The sequence below is a fragment of the Haliotis cracherodii genome, unplaced genomic scaffold (genome assembly GCF_022045235.1).
Source record: "Haliotis cracherodii isolate W230 unplaced genomic scaffold, xgHalCrac1.p SCAF_9, whole genome shotgun sequence".
Lineage (NCBI taxonomy): Eukaryota > Metazoa > Mollusca > Gastropoda > Lepetellida > Haliotidae > Haliotis > Haliotis cracherodii.
The window spans coordinates 6,304,179-6,315,946 of record NW_027266343.1 but is presented as its reverse complement, the minus strand read 5'-3'; the positions used below and the strand labels follow the sequence as shown (position 1 = coordinate 6,315,946).

Genomic DNA, 11,768 nt, shown 5'->3' with positions numbered 1-11,768 from the left:
GTAGGACCCATGAAGATCAGGGGTAGAATAGGTCTTCAGTAACCCATGCTTGCTGTAAAAGGCGACTATGCTTGTCGTAAGAGGCGACTAACGAGACCAGGTGATCAGGCTCGTCACTTGGTTGATACATGGATTGTGTCTCAATTCGTGGATCGATGCTTGTGATGTCAATCACTGGATTTTCTGGTCCAGACTTGATTTTTTACAGAATGCCGTCATATAGCTGGAATATTGCTGAGTGTGGCGTTAAACAACAAACAACAATTACATTGTTACACTGTTACATTGCCTGGATAGGGACAGACTTGCACTCTAACAGTCTTGGGTGTGTCCGCTTTTGACACCTGCAGGAAATACTACACATCTGCATCAAACACTTGCATCACACACCAGTACCCCTCACATGTATCACACACTTGTATCCAACACCTGCATCAAACATAAGACACCTCAGTATCAGGGAATGGTTAAAGGAGGGATGCTGTGTTTCAGCATAAAATGAGTATTTCGGTTTGTACTGGATAAGAAAGTCTTTGGTGTTTTGTCCGTATTTTAGGGTACCGGATGTTATACTGCAAGCATGCGCAGTGAGATTCTGTACTCAGATGCGTTTGAATGAAAGTTGGAGCACCTGGAACATTGTGATGAGTGTTTTTTTCCTGGAAGTTAAATCTGTGCCATCAGGGCAGTACAACCCCGAAGCCCGGGTTCGTTCCCTAGATGGGTACAATATGTGAAGCCCATTCCTTGTGTTCCCCTCTCGTGATATTGCTGGAACAGTCACTCACTCATTCAACCATCTTCAACCAGGGAGTTAACTGGCTTTCGAAGTTCAGTTTCCACCCTTGCCAAACAAGTCTGGAATTTCTGGGCTCGATCATAGCGCCACCAGTGGCTGTTACGAGTTATTTCCCTTCTATGTCCCTCCTATTAACTAATCAGATTCTACCTCTCATATCACTTGCATTTGCTTCAAACAAATTGGCGGCTCCCAGTCAAGACCATCTTTAATAAAATCTTTATTGTACTAAAACGGACTTTACCTCGCGAAGCGTGTCATATCACTTGAACACCTTGATTAGGAACATGAAAGGGTTTGGAAAATATGTTGACGCTGGTTGATGGTACACAAGCTCTACAAATCCTGCCATCGAACGAATTCGGCACGGCAGTTGCCATGTTTATGAACCGGATGTCGATATCGTTACGGATTTTGATTGGACTTTGCATAGACTTGTTAGTCCTGCCAAAGTATAACTCAATAATTCCAGCCCAGTTCGGCAAGGGTTGAAACTGGACTTTAAAAGTCAGTTAACTCCCTTGCCTCGGGAAGATGTCGCTCATCACCTTCATATCCGAATAGACCCGTGAAGATCCGGGTAGAATAGGTCTTCAGCAACCCATGCTCGCCGTAAAAGGCGACTATGCTTTCGTAAAAGGCGACTAACGGGATCGGGTGGTCAGGCTCGCTGATTTGGTTGATGCATGTCATCGGTCCCAATTGCGTGGATCGATGCTTATGATATTAATCACTGGATTGTCTGGTCCAGACTCGATTATTTACAGATCGCCGTCATATATCTGGAATATTGCTGAGTGCGACGTTAAACAACAAACCAACAACAACAATCATATCCGAATGATACCTGCATCAAACACAACACACCTGAATGAAACACCTTCATCAAACAACACACCTGTCTGAAACATATGCATCAAACATAACATCTGTATGGAACCTGCATCGCCACCCCTGACTCTAACACGTGTCGATGGTACAGAGCCCAAACAGCTGATAGTGGAATGCGTCATCCGCCCATTTGTCGAGTTCCCTGATAGTGTCTTACGCCAGAGATATAAGTGTCCACCGACAGTGACTGACGGGCAGTTAGACAGGTGAGGGACACGGCACAATATGTAGACGCTTGCCAGTTAACGCCGGCACCCACAGGTGTGAAGTGTAATTAAGGCTGGCGCTCCCCAGGTATGGCTGTGTGCACACTTCTCTTGCTCCTGGTGTGTCTTGCACGGGTTCATGGACATCTTTCTGGGGCCGACGGTAAGAGCGCTCAGCTTATATTATTATTTGTTTATTTGTTGTTTGAGGCCGCATAATATTCAGCCAGACCTTACAGTGATTGACATCATGAGCATCGATCCATGCAATTGGGATACGATGACATGCATCGACTAAGTCTGCGAGCCTGACCACCCGATCCCATTAGTCGCCGCTTACGAAAAGCATAGTCGCCTTCTACGGCAAGCATGATTGCTGAAGAACTATTCTACCCCGGATCTTCACGGGTCGTTAGCTTGTAACATACATGGATCATTTGCATGTTGAAACTGTTGTCACTCCAGGCCATGTTAGGGTGATCACTGCTCTGGCACTGGTGTTTGATGTGCTGTGTTGTGCTCTTGTTGGTCAACATCACGGAAAGAATTGACAAATCTCTAACGCTGTAGACATGACAATTGCTCTCCTGTGTCTCCAGGGTGCCGTTGTACAAATCGAGCTTAGCGCTCAGGTCATCGTAACTCCCATATCTTAACATAGACTTACGACAGTCGTAGCGCTACGGTTGTATTGTACAACGACACGCTGTACACCCGATAAATGCAAGTGTTCACGCCATGTTTAGCACTTGCACGGGTGTACTTTTTTAGAAGCTCTCCCCATTAACAGCTTACTTTGAAAACCAAGGTACAATGCAGACCGGCACCATGGACAGTCCCACTGTTTCCAGAGATGGACGGCTCTGGGTTGGATAGGAGTACCCTTTCCGTACACTCCGTGGTCTGTGAACCGCCAGTACGCTCTCCATACGTCCCCTGTATGCTCTCAATGGCTACTGTTTTACGGTTCTTAGGAAAGTATCAGTACGCTGTCTGTGCGCCCCTTGTGCTCTCAGTAGCCTGTACGCTATCTGCTCTCCTTGAAAGCTCTAGCTACTCTTTTACCTTTTTTTTTGGAAAGTATTAGTACGCTATCTGTACGCTGTCTGTACTCCAAGTACTCTGAAGGCTATATGCTCTCCTTGAAAGCTCTAGCTACTCTTTTACCGCACTCAGGAAAGTATTAGTACGCTATCTGTACGCTGTCTGTACTCTCGGTATTTTATAGGCTATTTGCTCTCCTTGATAGCTCTAGCTACCCTTTTACCGCGCTCAGGAAAGTATTAGTACGCTATATGTACGCTGTCTGTACTCTCAGTACTCTGTAGACTATTTATTCTCCTTGAAAGCTCTAGCTACTCTTTTACCGCGCTCAGGAAAGTATTAGTACGTTGTCTGTACTCGTAGTAGCCTAATGTAAGCGCAATAATTTTGAACGCGACATTAAGCCCTATTTTACCTCACCTCACCTCCTAAGGTGTACGCATATTTTCGGGACCCGTCATATCTGGATGAAACATGAAAATAGTATTGTCTCTGCTTTAACACAATATATAATTGTTTACTGTAATTGATGAATAAAAGGTGCCTGGGCTTCAAAATAGTCCAACATATCTCCATCACAAATTCCAGGGCAAAATCAGACGAATTTAAAAGTAAAAGCTTTCATCATCCAATCTTGTTTTACACAAGGGGATTGTCCATTTGTTTTGTTTTAATTGATATTTTTCATCTTTCATTCAGCAACATACCCGTTCAACCTAATCTGACACCTTCAAACTATTTCGAATATTTTTATCACCTTTTTTATTTTCTAAAGACTCTAAAGAAAACTTCTTTCTAAAACAGAACATTACTTATTATAATAATAATTATTGTTCAAGGTCAGTACCCAAATTCATAGCGATGTTTAAATAGCAAGTATTTCTCCCCGTAATGCCCATTTCAAATAACATTTTATATGCTGTTTGTTTCCGTTTGTATTAGTATATGTTGGAATTACTGTAAAGGTGAATCGTCTACATTCTCTATAGATAAATATTTGTCGTTGTGGAGCCCAAATGCCGATATTTATGAATGATACAGGTTTAAATATGTTTTTTATCAAATGAATAATAATAATGATAATAAGGCTATCTATATAGCGCAAAATCCACATTCAGCATATGTACATATATGCAACAGAGTGAGTGAGTGAGTTGGGTTTAACGCCGCTTTTAACAGTATTCCAGTTATATCACGGCGTGTTCGGTGAAACCCACGAGCACGGGTATGGTGCTCACAAACCTAGAAACATAATTGGGGCGAACCGGGATTCGAACCCACAATCATAGGTTTCTGGCGTGCCCAAGGGACGCAACTCTGCACAGCGAATCGCGGCGCCTTAGACGACTGGGCCACCCGTGATCGTGATGTAATTGATACGGGTATCATAAGTGTGTTTTTACTTAGGTTTGCAGTGTTTCGGCGACTGTTTTCAGTCCAGGAACGTTTTGATATCGTTAGTAATTTATTGGTCACATCCAAATTCCATGTGTATATTTTTTCCGGCAGTTTAGATCATGGCCGATACAAATATGACGTGTTCGGCAAATATATATGAACTAGCGTAAGTATTCCAAGTAAATCTTGGAATAATTGGATGTCGGGTTTATCATTTTGCAAATCTCATTTCATAATTAATTGATAAAAAGGAAAAGACGATGGGGCTCAAAATACACCCTTGCCTTAAACCAACTGCACAAATCAGTGACTCCATCGTCACAAGAAATACAAATACTTAATATTTGAGTACTGTTAGACGTTATGACCTTCAAAGCGGTATGGCTTAGTACCAGTGAATACTACGATTATCGATATACGATAGATGTGTCGAAAGCTTGTGCACCTATACATTTCGTCATCTTCAGCTGTGATCCATTATGTGGTGGAAACATTATATTAGGGGCATGACATGATCTAACCGTCGCGACTATAAATAACATATATATTAAAATCTTTCCATAGTTAATCGAATTTTAATATACTTCAAGGCTAATATATATATTTTTAAATCACAATTGATTGAGTTAAAACTCTCTTTAAGGTTAACATATATTAAAAATGTTTTTTTTCTCATTGAGTTAATATTTGTTGTACAACTGATCCAAGGCTAATATATATTTTGCCCATTTTGTGTCTTGGACGACACTGTTTCCTGTACAATAGCAATTTTAATATTCTTTCAGGTCAGTATATATCACATCTTTTCACATTTGCTTGAGCTGCAACTCTCTTTATGGTTAACATATATGAAAAAGGCGTTTTTCTTCATTGAGTTATTACTGTTTTATAATTGATCCAGTTCCGTGCCCGTTTTGTGTCTTGGATAATGTTTCTTGTGAAATAGACAATGAGTTTATGTGTTAATCCAATATGTGTTCACAAATGTTGATAAAAAGAACTGTTTCGTTAAACGATAATGATCATTTCTTACATTGGTGCCATGATGAAGACAAGAAGTGGAAGGTCAATAAAAGTGACAAAACCATTTTCATAATTGTACGACATCTCAGCTTCAAGCAGAGTCCGACTATATCACAAGTGTATGAATCATAATCAAATAAACATAATACCAGGCGTGTATCCTGCCCCACCGGTGGCACCCTTCACAAACACATGCAAAGCCAAGTAAATTGTTCACCTGAAAAATCCCACAGGTATTTTCAAACTTGCAGCTAGATACGAATTTACACTTCACGAAATTGTCTCCACCAATTCCACCAAATATACCTACCAGTATCAGTCCAAGCATAAGAACTGTAGCAATTATAGTGACTACATCTATGTCCATATTTGGCGGGAATGCATAAAGTGTATTCCATGTTTTCTCAGATTTTATGCGAAAGCATTACTATATGCTTCTTGTATTAAAGGTATAACGTCTTCTTTACATTGTCTGAATCATTATCTTCTATAACCATTAAAACAATTTAGATATTAAAGGTGTTTCTGTACTTTCAGCTACAGTTCACACTCATGTATATTTCGTTAAAATCCCCCAAATATACCTACATATATACCTAACAAAGCGCAATTACTTACTGGAGCAGTGACAGTGACTGCATACATGTCCACATGTGGCAGGAATATGCATAAAGTATATTCCACATTTTCTGAGAATTCATTAGAATGCATCAGTATATTTTGGCATTTCGAGAAAATATTAAAGCACATTGAATTTGAATACTTTCGTATATCGAAAGAATACCTTTTAAGTTTTATAAATTTGCATTTCCCGACAAAGCGAATCAGTTTCTTTTATTATTTTCCTAAATGCATTTAGCGCATTTTCATTACTCGTGAGCAACAATAAAGTTGTTGGGTTTTTTCGCGAAATACATGAGCATATTCTCATATGTCGGGAAAAATTAACAGAGTATTTCTTTGACCATAATAATTCATGTGTTTTCGTATTGTCGCGTATTTATTATGTATTTTCCCCATTTCGATAAATGCTTGATAATACTTTCATAGGAATCTTCTTTTCCCACTAGGCATGTATTGTTTCCAACTTCTGTCTGTCTATCTTCTGAACTGTTCAATAATATTCACTTTGTACTAAAGAACCATCAGCCGTTAAACTGAGAGAATCCACTATCATTTCCAGTGTTCTGTTAATTAGGTATTGAATATAAAAAACAATACGTCTGTATAGTAAAAGACAATATCTCACTGGTTATATAAAACCATTAAATGTCACTGACAGTTATATAAAACTATGAAATGTCATTGACAGTTATATAAAACCATTAATTGTCATTGACAGTTATATAAAACCATTAATTGTCATTGACAGTTATATAAAACCATTAATTGTCATTGACAGTTATATAAAACCATTAATTGTCATTGACAGTTATATAAAACCATTAAATGTCATTGGCAGTTATATAAAACCATTAAATGTCATTGACAGTTATATAAAACCATTAAATGTCATTGACAGTTATATAAAACTATGAAATGTCATTGACAGTTATATACAACCATTAAATGTCACTGACAGTTATATAAAACCATTAATTGTCATTGACAGTTATATAAAACCATTAATTGTCATTGACAGTTATATAAAAGCATTAAATGTCATTGACAGTAATATAAAACCATTAAATGTCATTGACAGTTATATACAACCATTAAATGTAATTAATTCACGAATTAAGTCATCCCATGTAACATATTCAAAGAAAGTACATGGTTACATAATTATTTTTTATTTCCCTGACGAAAATATAAGGAACAGGTGCAAATGTGTGGCTTCTTCCTGATGTGTTTTATACGGACATAAACAATAATGTTCTCTACAATATCCAAACTGATGACAGCATATCCAAGAAAAATACAAAGAGTGTCACGATTTTTGATATTTACAGTCCAGGTGTACATCCTTGAAAACAGAAATATCTGCTTCCAAAACAGTAATAGTTCGTAGTTAATCTGTTATGTTTTTTTCTGTTATAAATCACGTGTTTATTTTATTTCAGTAGGAAGTAAGTTCATAAATAAATCAGCAAAACATCCATAGGTTAAATCGAAAGTTTACATACAGTCTGCAACCCCAATGTCGAAAAAATTGCGGGCATGTTGATTCGCCGCTGATTGCGTACAGCCAATTGTCAGTGACGCTATACATGTCACTAATTAGTGGTAGATGGGCTTGTCGGGGATCAGATATCAGTTCGCTTTATCCGTTACTTCGCTGTAAAGAGTTCGTTATGTGCGTAAATTTTATATGATAATATATAGGAGACAAATCGTTGATTTTTTAACAGTTCGTTATATCCGTGTTCTACTGTATATATGTGTGTATTCGCTTGGGGTGTACCTTTCAAACGTTTAACATTTTGCGAGTTGTCTTATACTTTTCGTCTAACAAGATGTGATCCATAACCCTACTCATGGTATGGTCAGTATTTGATAGTTATTCATAAACATATGCTTATGATAGTGTGGGAATCGTACAATGAACTCTGCTTTTGGTAGAAATTTCTTGTGATTGTGGAAATGGTTCTCCTCGATTCTATTTACATCACTTACGCTAATATATGTACACATGTATTATGAAATGACCTAGACATGAAACATAAGTATTACATTCTTCAGACGTTTTTCATCGCCCCATAGAGTTGCTGCATAGTTTTTTATGAAAAGTTAAGCATTCAAAAAACCAAACAGTTGATATTTTTCAGACTTCAACATCTTCTTGTGACTTCAGCTGGTTTGATAAACCTAAACAGAACTAAATATGTGTTATCCTGGCCAAAAGAGAGATGTTTCTTATGGTGCAGGTGTTTTTTCATATAGTGTGGAGCTTATGTTGTTTCATATGATGTGGAGCTTATGTTGTTTCATATGATGTGGAGCTTATGTTGTTTCATATGGTGTGGAGCTTATGTTGTTTCATATGATGTGGAGCTTATGTTGTTTCATATGGTGTGGAGCTTATGTTGTTTCATATAGTGTGGAGCTTATGTTGTTTCATATGGTGTGGGGCTTATGTTTTTTCATATAGTGTGGAGCTTATGTTGTTTCATATAGTGTGGAGCTTATGTTGTTTCATATGGCGTGGAGCCTATGTTGTTTCATGTGGTGAAGAGCTTATAGAGACTATAGGACGTACAATTACAAGGTATTGTCTTGACAAGTACGATTTTCTTTATGTTCACTCAAGCCTACACGTTGCCTATTTCTTTCCAGGAATACAGCGAGATTTGATTGTGATTGTAACTTCTGTTGTTTCATGTGGCGAAGAGCTCAGATAGTTTCACATGGTGAAAAGCTCAGATTGTTTCATATGGTGAAGAGCTCAGATTGTTTCGTATGGTGAAGAGTTCAGATTGTTTCATATGATGAAGAGTTCAGATTGTTTCATGTCGATGAGCTCATTCTTATTCTCGTTGGTTATTCTCTAACATAACTTCAAATTTTCAATACTATAAGACGTACAATGTACAAGGTATTGTCTTGATAGGTAAGATTTTCTTTCTAAATTGTATTTCATTCCGGCCTACACATTGCCCATTTCTTACCCGGAATAAACTGAAATGTGATTGTAACTACAAACTGAATATTTTTTAAGATATTGGGAGATAGAGTCACGGACAAGGGCATCCGAACTATTAGAGATCTGTGTGATACTGACAGCGTTTTATCATTTAAGGCATTCTAAATAATATTTGAAGTTAACGGCACATTTCTGGAATATAACTAAAATGTTTGTTCTAAATAATATTCCCCCAAATTGGAGAGATACTGTTCTCATCTAGCAGCTATAATATCATAATAAATAGTTCTAGTTTAAGTTTATTTAAAGTATCAAAAGGTGGTATAATATTATATGATCAACTGATTAAATCAGGAAAATAACTCGCTTCGGGACTTAGGTACGGACCTTTTGATATTCTAGGGGGCTGGTTGCTGGGATTTTATCTAAAAGAATAAATTGTCCCTGAAAATTCTTGAATTGTTTTTTTTATGTCATAGACCTTTGAAAAATAAGAAATTGCAAGCCACAAGGATAACATTCTTGCAAGGTGTTAGGCTCATAGTTTTGAATAAATCAAATATCTGGTTTGCAGATGACGCTTTGACATGCTTTGGAGTTTTATGCTTATATAAACTCGTGTTGATAAATTTGATATCAAAAGACACCTGGGTGATATTCTCTATATGTCCCCTTATAGTTTGCCACTTCTCCCGACACTAAATACTCCAATCGCCCCAAGATTATGTTTTTCTCATGATCTGCCACCGGATAATAATTTCTCGCCATTATTAAAAAAAGGATAATAAATGTTCTCAACCGTAAATAAAATTGTAAACACTAGTGCTGTCAAATATATGGACATTCGGAAATGTAAAACTAACCTGTAAAACTCTAAAACTGAAGATGCCGGAAAGAGCCAATAGCCTGTATCTTGCAACCATAAAGAACAAAATAACATGGACTACATTAATATTTCCGCATAATTATGTACCGAGTTAAGATAAATTTAACTCATGCACCTGTGAATTTATTTTCTGTTTTACACACAAATGAACAGGTCCCTCGGGGCATTATACAAAATTAACTTTCCTCTTCTTCACGCTTTGCATAATTAAGTCCAAAATAGTTTGGCTAATTTGATGACCTGTTTTATACGCCCATAAAAGCACTTGTGTGTAAATCCCAACACGGTAGCGTAACTACAAAAAAGCGTTTTGAATGTGTCACTTGGTCTTAACACTACAGGGGGCACGGGTGGCCCAGTCGTCTAAGGCGCTGCGATTCGCTGTGCAGTGTTGCGTCCCTTGGGCACGCCAGAAACATATGATTGTGGGTTCGAATCCCGGTTCGTCCCGATTATGTTTCTAGGTTTGTGAGCACCATACCCGTGATCGTGAGTTTCACCGAAGCGGTAAACGTCTGAGACCTACATCAATTCGGGCTTTCCTCCCACAATAAGCTGACACGACGTGATATAACTAGAATACTGTTATAAGCGACGTTAAATCAAACTCACTCACTCACTTAACATTACACTCACATTGTATAAAGTATGCTAAATAAATCTTAATAAAATTGTAGTTATTAATTTTCGATTCAGCCGGGTAATTTCATCTTCATTACTGTTATGATGGGAAGGATAACGGGCTAATTGGCATCCCCAGTAAGTTTAATGTATTTCAAACAACACGTTGTTTGATATCTTAAAATGTATGACGTATATCAATCGAACACTAAATGACGATGCTAAATACACACAAGAAATCACTTCCCACATTAAACTTATTGCAGCAAGTAGGCTCAGGCTGGACAATTGGTGGGGGCATGGGTGGCCCAGTCGTCTAAGGCGCCGCGTTTCGTTGTGCAGAGTTGCGTCCCTTTGGCAAGCCAGAAACCTATGATTGTGGGTTCGAATCCCGGTTCGCCCCGATTATGTTTCTAGGTTTGTCAGCACCATACCCGTGCTGGTGGGTTTCACCGAAGTGGTAAACGTCTGAGACCTGCATCACTTCGAGCTTTCCTCCCACATTAAGCTGACACGCCGTGATATAACTGGAATACTGTCAAAAGCGGCGTTAAACCCAACTCACTCACTGAACAATTGGTAATCTACTGTTGAGCACGACTCCTTTTCAAGTGAGCGGGTTTTGGGATTAACGAGTTTTGACCAGTATTATTAAGTTGTATCATAGCTTAATATGGGAGCAAAGCTCAACGTGATGCAGGTCCTAGATATTTAAGATAGGTGATAAAATGAACAGTGAGTATGGTTTTACGCCTTTTTGGGTAATATAACGACATGGGACACCAGAAATGGGTTTCACACACTGTACCTTTGTGGAAAATCGAAACCGGCCCTTCGGTTTGACAAGCGTTAACCACTAGGCTCCTCAACCTCCCGACAAAATGAAAGGATATCCAGTTAACTGTAACGGAAAAACATTGTTGAAAGTAAAGATTATTTTCATCTAACATTTACAAAACTTACAGCTGGACCAAATGGTTTCAGGGTAAAGTATCAGGATTTAAACAGGATATATAACACGCTATTTTTCCACAGATATTGCGTTGAATGCTTTTAAAGAAATAATATATACCTTCAAGAAGAGGGGTATTTGACATTGTATTTGTTGACGGATGGACAGGTCGCCGACGTTAATCATGATATCCACCACGTGTTTATCTTGTCCCCGGGGGTGGATGGCTGGGGTGTGGGGTTATTTACAGACCACCATGACAGAGCTAGAATATTCTGACTGCGACGTAACACAAAAAAGACTAAGGGGATCGGGTGGCCATGCTCGCTGACTTGGTTGATGGATGTCATCGTATCCCAATTGCG

General features: G+C 38.4%; 1 protein-coding gene across 1 annotated transcript in view; it reads left to right on the top strand.

Moving 5' to 3' along the window:
• The first annotated feature begins 1,986 nt into the window (after nucleotides 1-1,986).
• LOC139452451 (uncharacterized) overlaps nucleotides 1,987-11,768 on the top strand; it is a 30,613-nt gene continuing 20,831 nt past the window's right edge. Inside the window, exon 1 of the mRNA XM_071233936.1 lies at nucleotides 1,987-2,059. Within this exon, the coding sequence (XP_071090037.1) occupies nucleotides 1,987-2,059 (73 nt within the window). The remainder of the gene's footprint in view (nucleotides 2,060-11,768) is intronic.